This window comes from Porites lutea, chromosome 2 (genome assembly GCF_958299795.1).
Source record: "Porites lutea chromosome 2, jaPorLute2.1, whole genome shotgun sequence".
Taxonomy (NCBI): Eukaryota; Metazoa; Cnidaria; class Anthozoa; order Scleractinia; family Poritidae; genus Porites; species Porites lutea.
The window spans coordinates 18,537,343-18,562,233 of NC_133202.1; the positions used below are offsets into that span (position 1 = coordinate 18,537,343).

General features: G+C 38.3%; 1 protein-coding gene and 1 long non-coding RNA gene across 2 annotated transcripts in view; both read right to left on the reverse strand.

Moving 5' to 3' along the window:
- The window catches only part of LOC140927951 (uncharacterized), a 75,971-nt gene that overhangs the window by 1,118 nt on the left and 49,962 nt on the right, over positions 1-24,891 (reverse strand). The window contains exon 2 of the long non-coding RNA XR_012164595.1: positions 140-211. This is a non-coding gene — a long non-coding RNA (uncharacterized lncRNA). The remainder of the gene's footprint in view (positions 1-139; positions 212-24,891) is intronic.
- Positions 5,786-24,720, reverse strand: LOC140927494 (uncharacterized). Its single transcript, XM_073377153.1, has 14 exons — positions 24,610-24,720; positions 22,521-22,638; positions 19,740-19,811; positions 19,575-19,646; positions 18,843-18,914; positions 17,263-17,334; positions 14,600-14,671; positions 12,927-12,998; positions 12,584-12,655; positions 11,845-11,916; positions 11,366-11,437; positions 10,358-10,429; positions 8,584-8,765; positions 5,786-6,048 (listed from the first exon to the last, which is right to left on the reverse strand). The coding sequence occupies exons 1-14, from the start codon at positions 24,695-24,697 to the stop codon at positions 5,786-5,788; spliced, it is 1,371 nt and encodes a 456-aa protein (XP_073233254.1). The 5' UTR covers positions 24,698-24,720.

Below are 24,891 nucleotides of genomic sequence, written 5' to 3' on the forward strand. Positions count from 1 at the left end.
GCTACATTTTACTTCAGTAAGATACCCCTTGAAGCTTGTATAAGGAGCTTATAGACAGCTGAGGTATAGATAGAGGAGATAAAGTAAATTGATTAATTTTTTTTCATCTATCACAACAGGTATACATTTTGGTACTTACAGTTTGTAAAGATTCTTTGTGTAGTAGAATGTTCCATAAGCGATGTATCGCAATCGGTTACCTCTTAAATATCTAACGATTAATTATAACTAATTAAATAACACAATGAGCAAATTCTATGTCATTCTATGTTGCTTTTATCCATGGAAATTTTTATTTACGACCAGATAAAAAAAAAAAAACAATCTTTCCATAGGTGTGACTAACAAAAGAGCGAGGTGGTTGACAAAAAAGTATTGAAATATGGTTTAATCAGATTGAAACTTTTTCTCCCAAGAATTTTTTAAATTTGCCCCCGAAAGAGACTGCAACATGAAGGTTTCACGGTTAGTAATATTTTGGACTTATTCGGAGGGGGAAGCACTAACAACCACGTCAAACTGCTGTTTAAACCTTGAGTTTGTTATCTCCATGACTCTTTCATTTCGCTTGGTATAGTGGGAAGTACATTCAGCGAATTTTTCTGTTATAAATAATTATGAACGAATAATTCAAATAGAACCCAGCAGTATTGAAAGACCAACTGGTAGGAGGCAAGTAGTTAGTTATTTACAAACATGGCCAAGGATGTGTACTCGGAACGACCTAGAACAAATCCAGCAAGCGAATAGAGTGGGACTCGAACACGGGACCGCCGGATTGCTAGTCCGACGCACTGACCACTCTGCCACAATGCCTTCATAATGAATACGACAACAAAGGGGAACAACGTCGCGCTAGTGACAAGGAAAAGAACATGGGTACAAAGAAATAAAAAACAAAACAAAACAAAACAAAAACAACAATGAGGCATCTGGTTCCTCTTTTGAATAGGGAAGGTTGCTTATCTCCAAGCTAGCTAATCAGAAGTATTGAGGACCTGCATATACTGATCAGGTAAACTGTGGTCGATTTGTTTAAACATAGCTTACAAGTTTCTGAGTTTTCCCATTCGGTAGAATCCAGTAGCCTCGATGCGGTGAATGTCGTTGTTATCCATGTCACTGTGAAGATAATATGCTGGGTAGTCAACTTTACATGCGATATCTTTAAGGTTTGGTTCATGTCTGATTTGGACAATTTATTCACTTGTATTGCTTGCTTATATTTTTGAGTAAGCATGGTTATTTTACTGATTTGTTGTTTATTTTTTTCCTCGATTGAAATCTACCGCCTTTCGTTGTTTGTATGGTAGCGTATGAAAATGATTTTGAAACAAAGGAAAGTAAAATCAATTTCCAAGAAACTTGCCTTTACAGCTTTGAATAAAAAGGATCTCAGTTAAGTATTCCATTGCACAGAGCGATGAACGCTAGCCTGAGCACAACAGCGAGTACTAGCTTCTGCTACTTAAGGAGTGGCCAAACGTTTCACACTACAGATCAAGGCAATAAAAAATATATATAAACACCACTTACAGATTGTATAGATAGTTAAGGCCAGAGAAAGTCTTATTTTTAATAATCTCCAACTTGTTGTTAGCAATCGACCTACATTTAATTGAAAAAGAAAGGAAAGTATAAAAAAATAAACAATAAATGTGATCGTCACGTATTGGCATAGAGTGGTGCATTTTTAAATTCTATTTTATTGTGATTTGAACTTTTATAATCAATTTTCCATTTTTATCCATTTTAACAAAACATAAATAAATATTGAACCATAATGTTCATGGATTCTGACTGGGACTATTGCACTAAACCTGGACATTTCTGGTTAGAGAGTTCACGTTTTACTTCCAGAGGTACGTGTCTCGTGACTTCATGCTGGAGAACAGGACTTGGCAAAACGGATGCATACCTGAATAGTTATGGTCTATTTGTGGACACAGTGAAGTCGACGGCCCGAGGATTTCTTTGTAGCGGAACCCTCGTGCGCGCCAGCGGAGCACCATGGGTAAGTAAATCTACACCATCCCAGAAAATTTGGTAATCACGTGACCGTACACCGACCGCCTGCCATTAGTCCGTACTGCAGGCATGCCAATGTACACTCTCACACTTTCTAGCTATTTTGGGAGCCCAGGGAGCCCAGGAGAAAACTGATTGCACGTCAATGTTGTGATCAATTCACAGCTGTCAAATGATCAAATGGTTCTGAATATTGAATGAGAGCAATTTGTCTTGAAAAATCGAGAAATACTGCATTTTGTCTGAGGTCTGTATGATAAAAACAGCGCCTCATAGTACTGTTTCACCCCAGATGTGATGTATAAAAAGTATAAAAGGTTGGTTTACATGCACATAGGTTGTTGGCAAGATTTTGCAAAGTAAATTTATAAATTTATTAATGAGAGCTTAGCTTTTAGCCCTGGCTAAATCTATATATTACCAAAGTAGTAGTGGTAGCTAATATATACCAGTAGTATTAGTAGTAGTAGAAGTAGTAGTAGTAGTTGAAGTAAAAGTTGCAAGAAACCTTTTTTTAAAGTTTTTACCTTTACATCATTGCCTTGATAAGTTACACCCTACTAGTGGTAACTCCTACAAAGGCGTTTGTACCTTGTCATATTTGCTATCATGAATATCATGAAAGTACCCTAAGCATGCTGGGGTAGAATTCAATTTGGCTGTAGTGTGATACAGTACATAACATGGTGTTCTGAAATATAAAGAATTTCTCGAAACGACAAAGGAAACACGGAGCTGAGCTACAACAGTGATATGCAAAAACCTCCGTCAGACCTGAGGAGACGACATTGAATGAAATTTTGTTCCAAAGATGGATTGGACGAGCAACGATCTGTCAACCGTGTGGAACACATTCCCAATACACAAGATTTGAAACCTAAGTGAAGCGCAGATCGAACAAGGTGTTTGCCACGTATACATTTCATTTGAGAGTGCAACAATACGGTGATTTCTTTGAACAGCTTATGGTTATGCTGACCCCGATGAAATGGCTCGAGACCGAGTTGTGATTAGCTGCCATTCTTCAAAGAAAAAACTCATTAACGAAGGCTCAGACCTGAACCTATAAAAAGCCATTTCTATTGCCCAAACTGATGAAATATCGCAAGCACAGTTGCAAACCATGGCAACAGAAAATCTAAGAATAAATAGTGTAAAGGCAAGGAACAAAAAACACGCTCTGGAAAAGATTGTGGCAGATGTGGCTATCAACATGACAAGGGCAAATGCCCAGCTCAAGGAAAGACATGTTCAAAATGCTACAAGTTCAATCATTTTGCCATCGTTTGCCTGTCAAAAAACCCAGATAAGAATAAGTGAACTGTCTAGATGAATGTAGTGATGATGAAGTCGGATGAACCACCCCAGTTAATGATATAGGAACAAGTGAATGTGAAGACCCTAAGATTGAAGGGAAAGTTGTAAAGGTCCAACTAGATATTGGTGCTAAAGTCAATGTCATCTTTTCCAACGTTATATGCAAGATTTTGCTTCTCGCTACCACTATGAGACGACTCAAGTGAAACTCTCAGGCTATCAAGTTCCTACTAAAGGAGTAGTGACATTACCTTGTGAGTGCAGAGGTAATATGTTGTATGTAAATGTCCACGTAACGTAGTTGAAATAGAGGCTCCTACAGTATTTCGTGCCCAAACCTGCATAGACATTGGTCTTCTTGCCCGAGTACACCTAGATCAGCAAGAGAACCTCTCAAAGTTTCCAATAGGAATGTCTCACAACATCTATGAGCAATATTCAGAAGCCTAGGTTACCTTCCAGGTTAACACACAATCAAAGTTAAATCAAGCATCTACCAAGAAATGTGCCTGTTTGGCTCAAAGAAAACAAATCAAAGAACAGCTTGACTACTAGTAGTAAAGCAGAAAGAGCCTACTGACTGGATGGATAGTATGGTAGCGGCCGTGAAAGTGCCTTACAAGATTCGCATCTGCATTGAAACGAGAGAATTAAAAAAAGCAATTAGAAGGGAACACTTTCCAATGACTACTGTAGAAAAAGTTGTTGCTGGTATGCCTCAAGCAAAAGTGTTTTCGGTCCTTGACACCACCTCTGGATATTAGCAAGTGAAATCAGATGAAGCTAGCCCCACGTTTTGCACATTCAATACGCCATTCGGAAGATACCGGTTCACAAGGTTACCATTTGGAATAAAATCAGCTCTCGAGGTGTGTCAGAACCGTATGTCAGAGCTATTCGCAGATGTAGAAGGCAAGCAAGAAGAAAGCTTTCAGACGCTCGAGCAGATGGCCCCCTCAACACCAATATTTTTGTTAATATGATCCAGGAAAACAATTATGCATCTCTGTAGGTGCAAGTTCCAAATGTTAGGGACAATCATTTTGCAAGATGAGAAGCACCTGGCCTATGCTTCAAGAGCCTTCACACAAACCCGACAGCAGTAAGCACAAATTGAAACAGCAAACCTTTTCGGTTGTGTATGGAGTGCAGAAATTTCGTCAGTAGACAGCAAGCCATTGCAATACATCTTATACAAGCCCTCACATGAACCATCTCTGAGGCTGTAGAAGGTGATGCTGACATTGTAGCGCTATGAATTAAAAGAGGAATATGTACCTGGATCTGAACTCTCTGTTGCTGATGCATTGAGTAGAACTTTTTTTGGAAGAGAGTGAAGAAAGCCTCAGCCCATATTTGGCAGTAAACGAAGTGCAGCTTACAGCCTACCTTCCCATTTCACAAGAAAGGTACAGTGACTTCCAGCAAGCTAGTGCAGACGATCCAGCCCTGCAAGCCTTAAGCACAATTGTTCGAAATGGATGGCCTAGTCACTAACAAGAGCTACCATTAATTGTCCGCGAGTATTGGTGCAGAGATGAAATATCAAACGTTGGTGGGATATTATTCAAAACACAAAAGCCTATCCAGGAGTCATACTAAGATAAAGCGAAATGCAAGCAGCGCGCCAGCGACATTCGATTTTGGCCAGAAACGTTATCTCAAATTGAAGATAAAGTGCCTCAGTGTTCTTTATGCGCCCAGTGTCAGAGAGCTCAATCAAGAGAGTCAATGATAATTCAAGACTTCCCTGGCAGACCATGTTCGAAAGTTGGAAGTGACTTGTTTGAGTGTAATGGAGATCATTACCTTCTGTATGTAGATTACTATTCGAAGTGGATTGAAGTTGTTAAGCTAGACAACTCAATCAGCAGCAATATAATCTGTCATCTGAAGAGTCAATTTGCTCGACATGGCATACCTGATGAGCTTATTGGTGACAAAGGGTCTCAGTATGCTAGTTCAGTATTTACTAATTTCAGCAAGAGCTATGGTCTTGTCTATACCACATCAAGCCTTTAACGTATTTGTTAACAAAACGATAAAGTCTTAGAATACTGTACGCCCCGCAAATAGCTATTACGCTAATCAGGGCAGGACAAAACTTTAGACCAAGGCGATATAAAATAACATATTTTTAAAAAAGAAAAGAAATACAATAATATAAAGACAGAAACACTAGACGTTTTCGGTAGTTACATGTAAACTACACGTGCAGGGACTTTGTTATTTGATAATAGACTAACATTACAACTGGAGGTATATACAACAAATTACGTATTCCTAATGAATGAGTAACATTCAAATAATTATCTTCATTATCTTGAACATGAATGCTCGTTTCGACGAATGAAGTTAATTCGTTTCGATTTTTTCCCTCTTCTTCGCATTTCCCAATATTTTATTCATACCTTTCCAGGTCGACCAGATATTTTTAATGTTAGAGACGAAAAACTCCATCGGCTCCGATAGCATAGAAAAGTTTCAAACGCAACTGCGTGGTGGTTTCAGCAGACTCATGCTCGTCCCTTTCAGGAAGCCCAACATCTTTAACGTTATACTCAAAGCCGTTCTTAAGTAAGTCATCAATGGCGGCGTCCAGACTGTCAACTCCTGTAGAAATCGCTTCAAGCTTATGCCTTAGATTGTCAAGTTCTTTCGAGATATTCTCGCGGCCCGAAAGCTTTTCGTTATATGGTGGTCCTCACACAAGAAATCAACGCTCGTTTGGATACTGTTTCCATATCTGGTTGCAACGTCTCCTACCTGTGAGGTGTTCGCTTGAAGTCGTTGTTGCTCGATAATCGATTTCAGTGTCTGGAGTTCACTATTTACCGCTGAAATCTCTACCCTTATATAGTTTAAGGTTTTTCTTCTGTTGATTTTTAACTTGACTCATTTTAATTTACAATGTAAAGCATTGGTTTTAAGTTTAAATCAGCATGTGCGAAGTGCATAACACTTCTCAAAAACCAAGTAAGATTTCCTTCAAACAAAGTTGAAGTAGCATTATTGCAAAAACTTCTCTCCAGTTATTTATATGATGTAATTACCGACTGAGGTCATTTTAAGGACCATAGACGCCACTTTAAGCTCGCAAAGAGAGGCGACAAGCAAAGAACAATTCCATCATGCATAAAATTCAGCTTAAGTGAACTAAAAAAAGCTTCAATAAGGTTGCAAAACAACAAATTTCGACTCAAAAAACATAAGGCTTAAGGCTCTTATACCTGCTGACAATGAAGAAGTGAATTTTCTGTGCGAAATAACCTACCTAAAGATCTTAAAAGCAAAAGATCATTTGCAAGCTTCGCACCCAAGCCATGATTCACCATTTAGCTATTTTTAAAAACTGGTCCATGCGAGGGTCTTCATTCAAGCAAATTAAACTCAGCAAACTGAATCATTAGAAAGTACAAAAAAACTGCACATAAGGGTTTGTTTTGCTCGCTTCAGTCAAATCCAGCTCCAGCAATTGTTTACGGGCAAAGAGTTAATTGTTTTGAAGCCACTGCCGGCAGTTGTCGTTCTCAGCTACTTCACAGCGAGTGAAAAGGAAAATTTGCGTACAGAAAGAAAACAAAACTACGAAATTAAAAATGGAAAAGGAAAAAAAAAATATTCCGACTATTATTACTTGAGCAACAGAAAAGTGATGGAAGTAGTCTGTTCTTCTCGAATAAGCTTGCTAGCCTTCTATAGTTCCGAGGAAGTTTTAAGCGCTCATGTTTTTTCACTCGCAAGCGTTAGCATTACGGTTCTTTGACATAAGACAAAGATAAAGCTGGTTCTGGAAAGGTAAATGAATCTGGGCATGTAAAAAAAACTAACCGTAACTACTAATAACAGAATACAAGCAGGTCAGTTTAATTCAGCCCGGCGAAAGAAGGCGAAGCACTGGACACAAAATCAATTCACAAATCGAATGCACAATTATAGAAAAATACAAACCTCTTTTGAAATGTTCAAAACGTTTTATTCCTCCTCAGACTGACGGAATGATCTGTTTTTACTCTAACATTGGTTGTTCTGAATCCAAAGTAATTTTCAAGTGACGAATGCGCAGAAGCTTGCGCAGAACATTTTTCCGCCCTGAAAGACCAACATTGACGTCACGTAGTCTTCAGTCTATCACACAGCCATTTCAGAAACATTTTCGTGAAGTCTTCGGAAATGTTCGGATTTTGATCTTTTATCTTTCTATAAAGGCTTGGGAAGAAAAATCTTTACCCAAATCTCACTTAGGATGGTTCTTTTTAGTGTTTGGTGAAGGTAAAGCGACAAAAGAAAATATTTCAATTTTTTGGTTCATTTGACCTTTAAGATAAATTGAAGCAAACGGGGAAGTTGAAAGAGCAATTAAAAACATCAAGAATCCTCTCAAGACAGCACAAGATCCTTTCAAGGCACTGCTGAACAAAAGAAACACTCTTTTGGATGGTATAAGCCTTTCCCCCTGCTGAGATGCTCATGGGTCTAAAATTAAAAACGTCCCTACTAACAAAGGTCAATTTCCTTAAAACCCAAGGATCCAAAGAAATTCAGCAGCGCTTTCAGCAGGACAGAGAGATTTTCTTATGACCAACGAAGCAACAAGGAGTCACCTCCTTAATTCATGTATCATGAGAATGAATGGACCCAAGCTACTGTTGTAAGCAAGCATCACACACTAAGATCTTTGGAAAATGGTAGATGGTAAATTCTACCAAAGAAATCGTCGTCTCCTAAGCAAGAGAGCTTCACAAGTAAAGAACAAATAGACTGATACAACACAGACCTCAGCATGACTTTAGAAAGCCACTAGTGCTACTCCAACCGGTATCCAAAGCAGACCTTGTAAACCAGGAGTAGCAAAGGATCGTGATCGCTGAGGTCGGGACTAAGACTATGCCTGAACTGTGAACTTTTATGAACTGTCAAGTTAAGGATGTTGACAATGGGTTCATTTGCTTTCTATGATTAAGCTTTTTTAAATTTTGCTTGCAGTTGTTTACAGTTTGCCACAACAGCTTCTTTGTTGTTTTAAAAAGGGGAGATGTCACGTATCCTATCATGAAAATACCTTAAACGTCTTGGGATATATTAAACCACGAGCTTAGTTTCAGTCTGGTTGTCTTGTGATACAGTACATTAAGGACGTACAGAGAGGGTACATGCTACATAGCAATAGCCTTTCCTTCATGCAACACTGGTAAGCCCTTGTTATCACTGAGCTGGAAAGCATAGCTCCCAACTCACCGACGGCGGCGTTGAAAAGACATGGGGAGTAGCAGTAACCGGTTACGAGCAGGTGTTGCATTCGAAAGATTCTCAGATCTCTCTGAAGAGCCATCATCTGCTTACGCTTGGAAGCTCCCAGCCAGTAAGCTCCCACCACAGTCAGTTTCTTTATTTTCCTCGGGTGTATGAGGAGCAGCTCACTGTAACCATCGCACAAAGTAAGAAAAGAACTCAGAAAAAGTGAAGACTGGAAGAAAACAAAAACTCGCCGGCATTCCAACTACCCTTTAGGATAACAATAACTCTAAAAACTCTGTAAAAAAAACTAGGAGCTCGAGAAACTGAACGCGGACATAGCTGGACTTTAGGAAACATGGATGATGGCCGCGATATCAGATTCATTTTTAGCAAGCCTTTCAAAAATCTGGAGGAAGAGAAATAACCCCACTCGATCCTATACGCTATTGGCTGTCTGCAGACCACATGGTGACCATGATGAGCCAGACCCCGAAACTAGGATTAAAGAGCTAAGCAAGACCATCTACACCTTTGCCTCACAAAGCAGTACGTAGTTACGACCTTCAGGCATTAGGAACTGCAGTCACCTATAAACCATTTTTCCTATATTTGGCAAACCCTAAGCTGATAGTGACAACAAAAATGTCATCAAATAACGTCTGTGAGATCAACCTGTTCTTCGACAGCGAGACGTAGATTAAATACAGTTGACTCCCGATAACTCAAACACTCCCTAACTCGATCCTCGCGCCAACTCGAACCAAAGTCGATTTCCCTTGGAATCTCTTCATACATTTACTGTAATTTCACCCTCGATAACTCACACCCTCGATTACTCGAACCTTCCGCTAACTCGAAGTAATTTTTGTTTCCCTTCAGATGATTTCTATATCATTTTACTCTCGATAACTCGAGCCAAGTTTTAAGCGCGTTACAAGTAAAAAAAAAACAGTGCACTGAAGTCCGAAACATTGAGTTTATTTATAAATAACAGTGTTAAGTCTTTGTCTTTACTTTAATGTCACTCCAGTTCAAATTCAGTGCCCATCCGTGTATATTAAACAAGCTTTGTTGCTTTATTCGTTCTGCAAAATATTAGTCTATATCTCTTGCTGCCCTGGGTGAACAACTACATTAAGTGTGCATGATACTAGCTTATACTTGCATTCTCTCCTTATCCATTTGCTCATTGCCTCATTTTCGGTTTTTTGCTTGAAACTCTCGATAACTCGAACTTTTTTCAATTTCCCTACAAGGTTCGAGTTATCGGGAGTAGACTATGCCAAACAAGAGACACGACTCAACACTTTCCACTTGCAAAGCATGCGCGGTATCCTGGACAAGTCAAGATTTATCAAAGTAGTTAAGATTTCCAAACCCGATATGATATGTATATATATACCCTTCCTTCTCTTTTCTTTTGCATCCCCTGAAAACTCCTAAAGACATGACCAACGGTCATGGCCCATATTAATCAATTAGTTGAATGAAAAGGTAAAACCTTTCACAGTTATACAAAAGAAAACTAAATACTCACAAGTCATTAAAAAACCTGGATTTGCTGAAAGTGTGAAAGGCTCCTGGTTCCACAGTCGTAATGTTGTTGTTCCCCAAAAATCTGGTGAAAAGATACAACCTCAGTTTAAGAGTGACAAAACAGACACACAGTCTTCATTTAAAGTCAAAAGCAACGATTAAGGCCATGCTAAAACCTGAAAAATTCCAAGAGAATGAACAAATAAAGGAGGTGTATAAGACATCCTTATCAACTTACATTTCTTTAACATATCGTAGTCCTTTAAACGTAAGACTGCGTATTTCTGTGATGCTATTTTTATTTAGCGACCTTCAAGGGACAAGAATATATGGTCAACAAAAATTTACAAATAAAAAATGTAAAAAACCATTGTGAGTTTAAACCTCATTGGTAGGTGAGCAGTTTCCAAGAATCTTATATTGATCGAACGCTTAGAGACGAAACAGAGTGGGCGAGACCTTGCAAACTGAACAGCCCAGTAAACCTTGCCTATAGTAAATAACAGACACATGGTATCTCGTAAATGCAATGTATTATGTAAGTTTGATTATTTTTAGTGGAGCTCTCGTGCACGAAGCGCGCCCGCGGAGCACCATGGGTAAGAAAATTTGCTAAACTATCTATCCGAGAAAATTTGGTTATGACGTAGCGTACGAACGAACGTCCGTACACCCACTACATATAAGCCGATGCCAAATGTCAGGTTATTTTGGCGGGAAAGCGTATGGCCTCCCGCGTCTTGTGAAGCAAACACAACTTAAGAGTCAATAAAGACGAGAACGGAAAGCGGAAAATGTTTCTGTATCCCTGTTTTTTTTTTTTAAGTATTAAGCTTAGATTAATTGTCATGTCCACAAATTTGGAATATAGAGAAAGAGAAAGACAGAGACAAAGAGAAATTAGGGCGACAGGCAAGCGAAGCTCAACGAGAAAGTGAGCTAGAGCGAGAGAGAAAAAACAAAAGGAGACATTTTCTGTTGGAGAAACAATATGAAATTTTGTAGCGGCGGGATGCTAGCGGTCACCAGGGTGAAAAGGAGCGACAGTGAAAAAAGAGTGAACAAGAACACGTCCGACATTCCCTCCATAAAACGTGCAACTAGGAAGTTTCTGGAAGTTTCACGTAACAGTAGTGCAAAACAACGGCAAAGAAATGTACAAAAAAAGTGTGCTGCACGTGCAAAGTAAAATATCGAGAGCTTCACTTTTAGCCTTGGCTAAATCCAGCTATTATCTTACACTTACAGAGATCTTAGGTCCTTTAAATCCTCAAATGTCTCTGGTGCAATGCGCTGAATTCTGTTATTAATTAAAGACCTAAGACAATGGATTAAAAGTAAATTAAATATGTAAAGTATATTATAAAAGATGATTATTGCATACAATGTAAACAGAATATCATGAAAAAAATCCTGGGGATCATGGGATCATCGAAGTTATATTAAGAACCAAATCAGTTGGAAAAAAACCTTGAAAAAACAATCAGTTTTGATAGAGAATTGGGCAATACGTTTGTCATAATCGGACACAAAGTTTTATACTTATTGATCTCAATGCCCACTTAATATTTCAGTATCTGTGTTAAACGGCTATTTTCTTACGTCCCTAGAGCAGTGTAATAGGAAGTTTTCATTGTAATACAACTGATTCACCAAAAAACGTCAAGAGTCAAAGAATCCCCAGGATATTTATATAAGTACTTTCGAAGGCTCTATCATACTTACAGGTAATTTAAACGATCCAAACCACTAAATGTTCCATTTAAGACCTCTGAAATCTTGTTGTTGTCTAGCATTCTAATTAAATAAAAAATAATATTTTAAGAGAAAACCATAAAGCTCGAAAGTGAAGAAGGTGTTTGAAATCATAAATTTTATAAGGAAGGATGTGCCTGGTTATTTGTCAGTGCCTATGCCATGTTCGTGTAATGCTAACATCCACTCCAAGAGTGGCTTAAAAAACAAACAAAACCACAAAAAATGCTTCAAAAATGGAAAGTTTTATTTGCAATCGAATGTTTTGTTCAATTGTTCTTCCATGGCTAAATTATATGAAAAGTTCTTTTTCTTTTAATTTTTTTTAAAGAAATGTCTCGGAAGAAGGTCGTAAGGTGAGTAAAAGAATGAATAAAATTAGCTTCCATCTATCAAACCACGTTGTCAGACCGGGATCCACAGACTTTAAACTTAACATTTTCGCCTGGTTCAATTTCCCCACCCCACCCAGGCAATGGTCAAATTTCCCATTCCCTTGGCAAAAATGATGGCCATATATGCTCGGGGTTTGCCTGGGGCCATGGGGCCAAATTAATCGGCGTATTACAAAGTAACATAAATTGTTATGCCGCCTCCCCGAAGTGCTCGCCCCTCTTGGCTAATTTAACTGAGGAATCACTGTTAGCGGGATAGATGAATCGCGAGTAAAAATGGAATTAAGTTTAGGGGGATTTAAGTGATAGCTAACAATTCTTCCAAATGCTTCAGGCCTTTAAATCCACCAGGTGTTATGCTTTGGATGTTGTTTCCCCGAAGATCCCTAAAAAGATAAACATTCGCAATTGTGAATAGCATCCCCCTGGTACAACTCACGACATTGTTATTATGAAGATCCCCAAAGAAAAGGGGAAATAATGACTTGTAATTGATTGGGTGTCTTGTAATACGTTACATGCCACACTACTGACGTGCATTCTTAAGATGATTGTCATGACAGACGTTCGCCCTTTAACAGTCCCTTTAAAGCCATTGCTAAAAGAAAGTGTAGAATTTATGCTAACATATAAAACGGGCTTATACGAATAGCTTACAATTCTGATAGATATTCCAGGTTCTCAAATCCACCAGGTGTTATAGTTTGGATTCTGTTATTATGAAGATCCCTAAAGAAAGAGGATTGAAATAAAAATCTCACATATGTGTTGTCAAGTGCTCATACGATTGACCGTAATCCATCATAACTAAGCCATCAGTTATCTCTGAGGAAAAGAAGCATTTATTCTCTGTTCTTGTCTCTAACGGATACCCGTACGGTTTGTAGCTAACATTACGAAATCTCAAATCAGACACCTGATAAAGTCGATAAAGAACCCACAACCGAAAACCACTTCGTCGTTGCCCAGCACATCAGGATGGAGTAGTTTAAAGATTCCTTGCAAATGCGGAAAAGTATACACTGGAGAAAAGGGACGGCGCACGCGTGAACGGATTAAGGAGCTCGATAGGGATATACAGCTTTCACGTACTTAAGCTTCAGTCTGTTCTGAGACCGGCATTATTCGCTTTGGGACGAGGTTTGGTTTACTCACCGAGAACCACACCGTATGATACTCTCGTATAGTTAAAGAGGATATTCACATAAGACTTCACTCTAACAACATCAAGAGGCCTGGGGACAGTGGAATCTCAATTCCCTAAAGCATAGATGCCTACTATCGGCGATCAGACAACACAACAGGTCATCACTACCACAGTGGACGCTGAATGAACAGTTTCCTCCTCTAATAATGACATCAATGCTTTGGATCGAAACCCACTAACCGTGAGCGTTGTTCGTGATACAGTCACTGTGGTACAGATAGTCCTACTCAGTAATCGACACTATCACCTGATTGAGACCTGCAGTACGCGGTCGAAACGTCGCAACCCTTTACTTCACAAATGATTGATTAAGTGCCTTTAAGAGTGATTTTGCTTAACTCTGGAATTTGACAGTGGAGTGTTACGCATTATTACGTTGTTTTTTTTTCCCTTTTTTTTGACTTCCAACTATTTGGCATTAAGTCCGTTAACTATTCGGGTCAAATAAAATCATTCTAATACGCTGAATGACTTAGTTATGTAAGGAAACTAACTGTTGTGATACCGTGTTTGTTAGGTACATAACATGTTTTCTATTTTAAACCTATTGCTACTTACAAGTATTTCATATTATTCAATCCATGAAATAGTCCCCAATAAACTTTTTTCAAATGGTTTTCTTGAAGCTTTCTGAATGTAGGTAATTAAATAAAAGTAAATGAAAAGCTATTAACTTAACTCCAGAGTAGCGACCCAGAGCATTTGCCAAAAAGGCGCATGAAAAATTAATCTTGCTTAAAATTGAGAAAAGCAAGTAGTCTGATTAAGCCTGGAAGTAAGCTCAGTCAACTTCGATTCCATGGCTACTTTTTCCTTGTTAAACGGTTTATTCTATTAATCTTCCAAAATAAATTAATCTGCAATATTGAAGAGATGTGAAGGGGGGCGGGTGTTGGTCTGAAACCTGCAAGAGACCTGCACACCTGCTGCGATTTAATTTAATGTGTACCAAGAGAAATTTCCCTTCAAGCTATGTGTTATTCACAGTACTTTTGCTAATCTTCAAAAAATAATATTCATTACAATTTATATTATAAGCCTGATTAAATTTTTTTGATTGTTAACATTATAATAATTAGTATTTTGCTTGTTTTAGGGAAAGTAAAACAGTTTAGTAACTTACAGAGTTCGTAGTGTCAGAAGATTTTCGAAACATCCTTCTTGTATGAAAGTAACGTTGTTATACTGGAGATATCTGTAAAGCAAGAGAGGATAAAGGGGACAGAAAAGGCATTCCCCATACACACCCTATTCCATAGGTAATTCGTCTCGAGTTATTTTTAGAATCGGGATAAAGTTACCTCGCGCTGCGTGGATGTTTCGTGGAGGTTTCGCATGACTAAACGCCGTCCAAAACATGTCGGGCGAAAGGCAATGAAAGCGTAAAGAGATCGAGAGCATTTCTGAATATCGAAGCGAAATGAATCGGCGCTCACCTGGGAAAAGGGAATCGCTGGACTATTTGACAATCCGTGAAATCAGTTTAACTCGAAGTTGTCGTAACCTCAGTGCTTTGATAAAATGAGAAATTTCGCCGGTCTATTGAAACCGATCGTTTGTACAATAAAGCAAGTAGGACGCCAAATGCTATTTGTGTTGAATAATAAACGACTAATAAAAGAATAAATATCGAACCAGAAATTGCTCTCTTCAAACTGTAAATTACAAATGATCCTGAGAGAATATTCAGTGTGTTAAGGATTTCCCTGATGTACTGTTAGCTTTATACAAGAGAGGAAGAGCGAATCTTTTTTAATTTCCATTTCGCTGACACCGCTTTAGTAGAAATCTCTCTTTAGTCGTTTTCGTCGACAAAACGAATAGCAATATCGCTCTCCGCGTCTTCCGCCATTTTTTTCAGCGTCAATTCGTGAAGGACGCGTAGCTCTGAGCGTGGGTCATCCACGCGGAACACATTCGCGCTATGTGATTGGCTGTTGTCTAATCCCCATTGGGATCTGTGGTCTTAAAAATAACTCGAGACGAATTACCTATGGAATAAGGTGTGTATGGGGGATGCCTTCTCTGCCCCCTTCATCCACTCTTGCTGTAAAGGGAATCGGTAAACGAAAATACACGTTTTAGTGATTCCCGCCGATATTTACAGTGTATGTATTGTCTATTGCTTTTTTGTTCAGCATGCGAAGGATGAGGTACTTTGATAGCGAGGCACGAAATAATTTAGCTGTTCCAGGCGCTATGATTGTAGGGAGCAATGCAATTCCCTCAATATTATTTCTTTTCGCTCTCTCACTATTATCTGAATGCCTCTAACAGGCCAAAAGGTTGTATATATTATCTCATTTTTTCACGTTTTTTCTTATCAAAATTCATGCATTGGCACCTCAAGGCGATATAGTGTGACTGGAAACCGTAGATTATATGAGCGAAAAAGGGGCCATCGTTTTTGTTTTTGTATTTTTGTTTGGTACATTTAATTACTGTTTTCAGCAAAGAGCAGTGGAAAGTCTTCAGTTCTTTAGGCGCTGATTATGACATGGTTATCTTCTCAGAAGATGAAAACCATTCCAAGAATTCATCTCATGGAAAATGGATGAATTTTCTGAATTTTCCGCGCAAATTATGTGCTGTTTTAATCTAGTGAAGCAAATGTAACAATTGTTTCATAAGGTATTTATACAACTTAAAAACGCACACTTTGTGTATAATAAAACTGTAAGGCAGTTTTAATGAAAAATATTAAGCAGAAAACATGGCGTTAGAAGTGTTTCAATTAGTGTTTTCCGATTCATTGGAAATGAAAAATGCCCTGCCGCCATTTTTATGCAAACAATACGGGTGCACAGCTGGAGCAGAACAATGAAAGCAAACCAAAGCAAGCACCTCGTTTCAGTTGTTTCGCACGATCGACCAGGGCGTTATGGACAAACGGTTTTTAATCAGATGATGGCTTATGTCAACATGCCTCTCTCGCTTTTTATCCTTTTTTGTTGTTGAAATTAGCATTCCAGTGATGTTAAACGTTATAATTTTCTAACGTGTTTAATTCTCTAGACGTCCAATGATTTTACATTAAATGTACATCTTACGCTATAAATCTTTTAACAAAATGCTTTCGACGGTTTGAAAGAAATCACATGCCAGCTTTATTTCAGCAAGCGTCACAAAGGCATTAAACTAGGAAATCTAACAGACAGAAAACATATTTCCGAACAAAAGGAATTTCCACTAAATCGGAATACCCTATTACAAATGTACATTATAATACTGTGGGGGCGTGTTCGAACAACTCGCTCGCTACACGAAGAGGTACCAGGAATCTGATTTACTTCTTGCTTTTATTCTTCTCTCTCTTCTCTACTTTTACTCTACTTCTCCTCTTTACTCTTACTTCTAACTAGTTCAAGTATAGTAGCGGTTTTAATAGCCAAAGCTGGACATGTTTGGGTTAGCTGACCGGAAAATTTTCTATTGTATACCTTATCGCTAACATTGTAACAGGTTTGCTATTGTTAGGGAATAGACTAGCCTTCGCACAGTCGCAACTGATAAGTACCAAAGAACGAAGGTCAGCTCTAACACCACAAACACGACCACCTGTTAAAAACTAACATCTGACAATGCCAAGCGAATAACATTCCTAATATGCCAATAAACAAATTCGCTAGCTAAGCATGAATTCAAGTACAAGTAAAAATAAAAGATCAAAACAGGAAAACAGTACGTGGACAAAAACAAGACTTAATGAAACAAAAACTAAACTTCAAAGATAACATAGACCTGTCTTAAAAAATAACTCCTAGAATACTCCACAACAATACTCACAATTTAACTAAAGAATTAACGCCACGGAAGGTGCCTTTAAGAAGCACTGAAATCTTGTTATTCTGAAGCATCCTGTTTTGGAAGTAATAAAAGTCAGTGGAGGACTAACAAAAAGAAAACCTGTAGACAAATACGGCTATTTTAGAAACTAAACAGATACAGTAGTCGCTGGAAACAGCGCCACCCTTGATCGGAAACACACCGCCTCCGATCAAGTACCGCATCCTCCCAGGAACGGTACGACGCTTATTTTCTTGTCCATGAGGTATGCAAAGATAAAGCACAACATATAATAAGTCTAACATCCACTATTGAGGATTTCTTTTGACATTTTCTTAAATCGCTGAGCTTCGTTGTGGCCAGAACAATTGCCTGTTCAACTTTTCATAAGCTCCTTTCGATCGACCACCTTATTCTGATATTGATGTGGCTTCTGTTTTTCACTGCCGCCATCTTCTATCTCGTTATGCTTAGATAGGTGGTATTCACTTCCGCGCAAAACAAATTAGCTTTTTGTCAGGGGGTGTTTACATGACACCTGGGAGACTTTCGTGCCGGGGCTAATTCACTCCGGTTCCCTCTCATGACTCTATATTTGTTTACATGATACCACCACAAAACGTCATGCCGGCGCGAGTCACCCCGGCGTGAGTTCACCCCGGTTGCTGCAACAGGGAGGGAATTTCACTCCAGTACGAAATATCGCAACGGTATCATTTAAACGGGAAACGACAATCGGTCTGCCAGTAGACTGGAACGGGTAGCGCATGCGTAATGTTTGCGATTTTGAATCACACGTTTATTTTAACAACATGAAGTGTACCTTCAAATAACGAGATATAAAATAACCTAGTCATCATGTAAACGTGATACGAAATCAAAAGTTATTCCGGTATGAAAAGTGGTACCTATGTGGTAGGATTACGCGTCACTACCCAGATCTGGGTAGTGACGCGTCATCAGTATGGAATTTCTGCGCTCGTTTGTAAGACGTCATTTCGCGCGTAAACCAGTGGTAGCTTCGAGAAATGTAGGCAATTTTCTCAGGCTATCACATCTTCAGTTGCTGATACTCAACTATATTGACCTGATTGGTTATTGGTCGTATGTTAAACCGTTATGTTATTGGTCATGAAGACTCTTTCATATTTGTGGTGGGTTTCTATGCCTCTTTTGTTATAGTAATAACAGTCGTTATTGTTAATCAAATTCTTGGTTTGCCCGGTTACTCCAGTTATTTTTGTCAGTTCTGGTTGAGTTCGCCAGTAAGAGTTTGTAAGGTGTAGATAACTATTGACTTTGATTCGGCCGTTTACGGTCTAAGTTAGAAAACCAGCTGGTTTAATACCTTAGAATTGCCATGAGATGTTAAATATGAAGACAAATTTGTATCACAGACCAAAAATGTCTCCGGGAAAATTTTAGAAATAGTCGTAGAATCTATCGAAGAGGAGTAAAATTATAATCGTTCAAATTTATCCAGACAAGCCACTCTGCTTGTTGTGTGCTTTAATGGTGAAAAATTACAGTGACAACAAACATCACTTAACTACCAGTGCACTATATTAGAATACACATACAAGTCTGTCAAAGATTCCAGGCCATCAAATACTCCAGGAGTAAGGCTTTCAATGCTATTATCGTGAAGGTACCTAAAGATTCATTAAATCATAACCATCATCAGTGAGTGTCATCACAATAAAGGATACATGTGAAAATCATCGCCGCCACGACTGTCATAATTGCCGCTAAGATGGTGGATTGAAATAAAGGGGATTTAAAGAAACTGATTCTTGCATAGGAATCTCATTAGTTGTCATTTGTTTAAATTGGCAAAAATCAACGTCGATAACTTAGTGGCACATAGTTTTTTCCTATCGTAAAAAAGAAACACTTTTAGTTTCATTAGCAGGTGTGGTAAAGTATGTTTGGTCAATGAGGACTGGGATTATAATTGACTCTGACTCAAAAGTAGACGGACTGTCATTGGCATACTTTGGACGGCGCGGTGAAGTGGTCAAATCTTCTGGAAAGTGTTATGATTGTAAGGTATAAAAATGTTTTGTTAGTAAGGGAAGGCTGAGGTTCACTGGACGTTTTCTATTTTATTTGTGACACGCGCTCTACCAAGAAAATGTCGAAAACTTCCTGTGCGGGTATTAAGAATAGAAAGACTCGATGTTTAAATGGTCTACGGTAGCTCTATTGGTTTTACCCTGGAGGCAACGGGTTTAAATCAACCCGTCTGCCCCTGAGATGTATTACTTAAGGGCCATGCCATGATCATACATTTCACCTGCCCGGTTACTTACAGGTCTTCCAAGATGCTAAGACTTTTGAAACTTCCATTCTCAACATATTTAATGTTGTTACGTCCAAGGTTCCTGTGAAGAATGCGTTTGATCAAAATAGCCTCATCAATATATTGAATATATTAAATCGTCTTCACCAAATAGAGAAACAAATGATTTACTCACAGGTAGGTTAGGTTCCGCAAGTTCCAGAAGGCTCCTCTTGAGATTCTAGTCAGGTTGTTTTGGTCTAAGTATCTACAAATAAAAAGAAAAGCTTTGGAATTTATCTTTTATTCTGTTGTTAAAGGCAAGATGATTTCTATAGTTTAGAACGGCAAGGCTATCAGTTTCTTCTTTAACTTCCCCGAGAGAAATTCGCACAGGGACCAACTAACTGAATTAGTAACATCGGAATTTTGCAGAGAAGAGTCGGAGTTAGGGCATAACTCCTACATTCCATCAATGAATCGATTACTTAAAAAATGAATCCGTTAGTCGTTGCTGCGACCAGCATCAAATTTAAATTTGCATTATATATTGCCGCATGCGTAATAACCAGCAGTGAATTTATGACAGCAACTTCTCAGTATATGGTCAGATGGAAAATCTTTGAATGGATAAAATAGCTTTGAAAACATTCATATCAAATTCAGGAAAACTGAGCAACCAGAAATTTCATAACGACCTCGAGTGTGAATTCACTGCTTATTACGCCTACAGGAATGCAGAGATAAACCTGAAATCTTCAACTACCAACGGATTCAACTTTCGAATAATAAATTCACTAATGGATTTTTGGGGGGTACGCTTAACCTGGCTTGACCGCAATGTCTAAGTAAACAGGGTTATAGTACAAAAGATTTTATAAAATAACTGAGATAGTACGCGTGATCTGATTGGTCAAAAACCTATGGTTTATTATACCGGTAAACCCATAGAAAAAGGCATCCGGACCACGAGCCATAAACAAAACCGGCTATTGATCTGCAAACAACGATTTTAGAAAGGCTAAAAAACAGAACAAGTTACTTACCCAACCCTTCTTAATATTAAAAGCGTTGGTTTCCACATTTTATTACTAAGCCTCACAATTCGCTACTGCCATAGCTTTAGAAGTTATAAAGTACAAAGCTGGAAAACAGTTTACATTTTACGACGATGCCAATCGCAGAGAAAGACAACAACTGTGTGAATTTCTGGTGTAGAAAGTCTCTAGGAAAACTTAACCATGTGCCAACCAGCAACAAAACGGATAGTTTTAGCATTCTTGATTTATTTTATGTCAGAATTAAATTCCTTAATGAAAGAAATTGTTCCAAAAAGAGATCTCTGATCAAGATATGGTACAAAATCGGCCGCTGTAGTTTGTAAACAAGCTGCCAACGATGATGAAAGATGTCAGAGTTTCGGGCCGGTTTTTTCCAACAATTGCACAAATTATTCGGTGATATCGATGCCATAACCTACCTCAAACCACCTGACTTCACGAATCGACAAATATTTACGCCAATATGTGGCTACGGCAAAGAAACCTTTCTCCACCACTGACATATTTCCATCGGTCGCTGTGCGTGCATATAAAGTTACATGCGACAACTTCGTAAATGCAGCCACGTCGTTACCCCAGCATTTCTTCATCATAATAGTCCAGAAAACAGATCTCAAACCACTGCGGCTTGTAAAAAGTGAATGAAGTCCTTCATTACAATAGCTGTCAGTTCCGTCTGTAACAATGAAATTCTTACGGACTTACGGATCGACTCAACAAAATACAGCTGCGTACAGTCTGATGTTCAGTTAATTTCTACTTCTGTAGTAAACAAACCATGAACGTATTCTTTCATTGTACGTTCGCATGAATATGTGTTGACTTTTCCTGTAAAACAGCTTTTATAAGTTATCATTTAATGAGTGCCAAAACTCGTGTTTTGAAGTGCTGTTGTTTGTTGTTTGACTGAACTGAGTTTTGAGAAAGGTCAACGCTATTACATCGTGAGTCATGATTGGCTTATGATGACTTTAGAGAGAAGACGTGACTTGATCACGGTACTAGAACCATATTTTTTACCTGAAACACTCCATTCTACTAGAAGTTATTTTATAAAAGCAATAGACCACACTTTCTATGGGTTCACCGGCGTGATAACCCACTTGGGATGTTGGGAGAACACTCGAAACTTTTCTCGTGTTCTCCCAACATCCCGTGTGGGTTATCACGCCGGTAAACCCATAGAAAGTGTGGTCTATTGCTTACTGCGCTTTTCACAAACATGCGAACTCTAAAGTTCAAAAGCCGCCTTCACAATTGCGTTTTTCGCTGCCGTCAATCATAATTACGATCACACGCAATGAACCTTGAAACACAGAAACACGAAACGGATCGAAATCCACCAATAACAAATTACAAACCATAACCTTTTGAAACCGTTAAAGTAAAGTTTTGTCTCCTAAGAGGTTCGTTAAGATGATTGACGGCAGTGAAAAACGCAATCGTCGGTTGGCTTTTGAACTTGAGAATTCGCATGTTTGTGAAAGCACAGTAAATACACACGGTTCAAGAGAGGCAGTTTCACACCTAGAAAAAGCCATTAACGTTCAAGGTTCTCTCCATTTTGACACACCCAGCCAAAGCAGCCCATGCACGACTAGCCGCGGTGACAACATGATTACAACTTTCATTTCAAACTGAAATGGCCACAACATTCCCTCATCTCGGCGCGATGACATGACCACCTTTTTAATGATAATAGAGACTTGATTACACGGCGCTTGTACGAGTCAAACAAAGATGAGAGAGCAGGTTATACAGCCTGAAAATTTTGAGGGGAAAAGGAATGTAGCGTCAAAGATTAAACGAGTTTCTCGTAACATCTCACAAATATAAGACGTGGTGTCAAACAATTACCACATCGCCTGTCAGGAAATTTTAGTGTTAAGACCGTTTGATCTGAACTTGATACTCACAGTATTTTCGTTGATGCAGGGAAACTAGAAGGTAGTTGAGTTAAATTTTTGCCAGTGCATTTCACAACTTGGCCTTTCCATGAAATTGTACAAGAGCAAATATGACAAACAGACTCCTCTGAAATTTAAACGTAAGCAGAGGTAAATAGTACAAAACGAGAAGCGTCAATACTCCCCCCACACAGGTTCATTAGATACAGGTGAAAATAAGCGACACTGCATAAAGATAACTGTGCAGCTGATTGTGGAAAATTAGAAAGAGTCGGACTGACATTGTGAGATCTGACTTCAAAAGTATTGAATTTTAATTTAAAAAAGATCTGAAAGATTATTTTATTTATCTTCTAATAAACTTTCTTCTTATCAAAGAAGATAATTTACCCTTCTTTTTTCGTAAAATACAAAATTGTTAACTAATTCAATTCTCCGCTCAGTAGTATGCAAACTAGAATACAAAAAGAAACAAACCGGGCCGGAATGTTTCTCGGCACGAGAGCTTGCAGTATTTGTTGTCTTCTGACACTTTTGATACCTTTTATACTTTATATTCATTGGTAAACTAACTCAGATCAACAAATGGAAATAGTATCTTTTTGTGAATTTTCCGACGGGTGCTTCATACCCATTGACAGTAAGAAAAATAGGCCCATCAATTTGTTATTTTCTGCTCTTTGCTCTCCTTTAACCTCAGTTTTTGAAGAAAACGCGAAGCCTTTTGGCTTTCAAGGTGTTGTACCGCTAAGAAATAACCAAATAAGTCTTAGCAAGGGTTTGCCAAAACGGAATTATTAATAGTAAATTAATTTTTTATCAACCAAATACAGTAAAACCCCGTTAACTCGAACTCTGAAGGGAAACGAAAATTAGTTTGAGAAAGCGGGCGTTCGAGTTACAGGGGCCGATTGAGTGTCAAATTTGCCATCTTAATAATTAATAGTTACTGATTTTCCAGCGCTCCAGTGTATAGTACAGTGCAAATCTAACTCGTATTTCACCAGAAATGGTAACATGATTAGGCATCTTTATGATAAAACGTGATCTGTTCGTTGCACCAATCAAAATAAAATTGCTGTAGTGTAAATTTTACTGGTTTTACCAATTATAAAACAAGAAGAGCTAATGAAATGGCATCCGAGTGGAGTCACAAGAACCAGAATTCGAGTTATCAGGGTAAATTCCAGTGAAACTTGAAAGGAAATTTAGTTCGAGTTAGCGAGGAATTCGAGTTATCCAAGTTCGAGTTTACACAGGTGGGGTGAAATCCAAGGGAAATGGTACGAGTTAACGGGAGTTCGAGTTATCGAGGTTCTACTGTATGTCAATGTGTTGACTGTTGCAACTTTTTAAATTGGCGATTGCCTTGTGAGAGGGATAAGCTTCAAGCAAAAAAACGCTATCCCGACTGCATTGAGAATTCTCCTGGATTTTGCTTAACTATATATATAGCTTGAGAGTAGGATTATAGATTATCGGAGTTAAAACCACCTTAGCTGTAGTCTTCTTTCTTTGGCAGTTGTAACACTCTACGTACCTTTTTATTGTACTTGGAGATATACACTTTTTAATTTTTGATTGTTATGAAATTGAAAGGGTTCTAATTCGATGGAAGTTACCCGGAACATTGACATGTAACTGTCATTTGTTTTTACCGCACAATATTTTTTCTAGAACGGTAAGTCTACTACTTGCAACGTTCGCAGTTCCAATATTCATATTTATAACCTCTGTTTTATTCAAAATGAGCTCTTGTAATAAGGCTCTGCATAAAATGTGGACTCCATTGAGAAACTGTGGTCCAAGAAAATTAGCCTTTTGCAGTGCCGTCTGGAGAGTCATTTACTGAATGATTTCTATATTGAGAGTCGTGAGTAGAGCGATGTTACATGAAATCCTCAGACATTTATCGTGATAAATTCATGCACTACAATTTGTTTCTGTGACATAAGAGAAATTTCACTGTAAGAAAAGGGAGCATGAGAACTGAAGCTTTTCATTTCTTGTAGTTTCATTTATCATAAACAATGCAGAAGATTGTCCTCGGGGAAGTTGTTATCACCCTCGGAAAAGAAAAATGGAAAAGAGGTTTTACCTTGATTAGCAACTGCCAAACATTTAAGTCTCCAAGCTTCCAGAAGAGCAAACATCAACAGAGTAACCCAGCACGATGCGCCCTTCATAGTTCACCGGTTGTAATTGTGTCTGTAAACTACTGAGTAAATGGGGCGTAGATTGGCTTTAAAATCGATGAATATAAATAATTTATTGCAATTAATTTATGTTATTGAATTCAAATTTGCTTTTAACGCAAGAAATATAATTAGAACATACAAAGTGCTAGATATACGTTCATATTTGCAATAATCTTTCCTCC

Bases quoted from the DNA above. Each gene is read 5' to 3' on its own strand.
- LOC140927494 (XM_073377153.1), bottom strand. From the start codon at position 24,697: ATGAAGGGCGCATCGTGCTGGGTTACTCTGTTGATGTTTGCTCTTCTG. The intron at 17,335-18,842 runs GTATGTGTATTC...CTTCCAAAACAG, and splicing joins CTGGAATCTTTGACAGACTT to GATGCTTCAGAATAACAAGA. The intron at 14,672-17,262 runs GTGAGTATTGTT...CTTGCTTTACAG, and splicing joins GTTAATTCTTTAGTTAAATT to ATATCTCCAGTATAACAACG.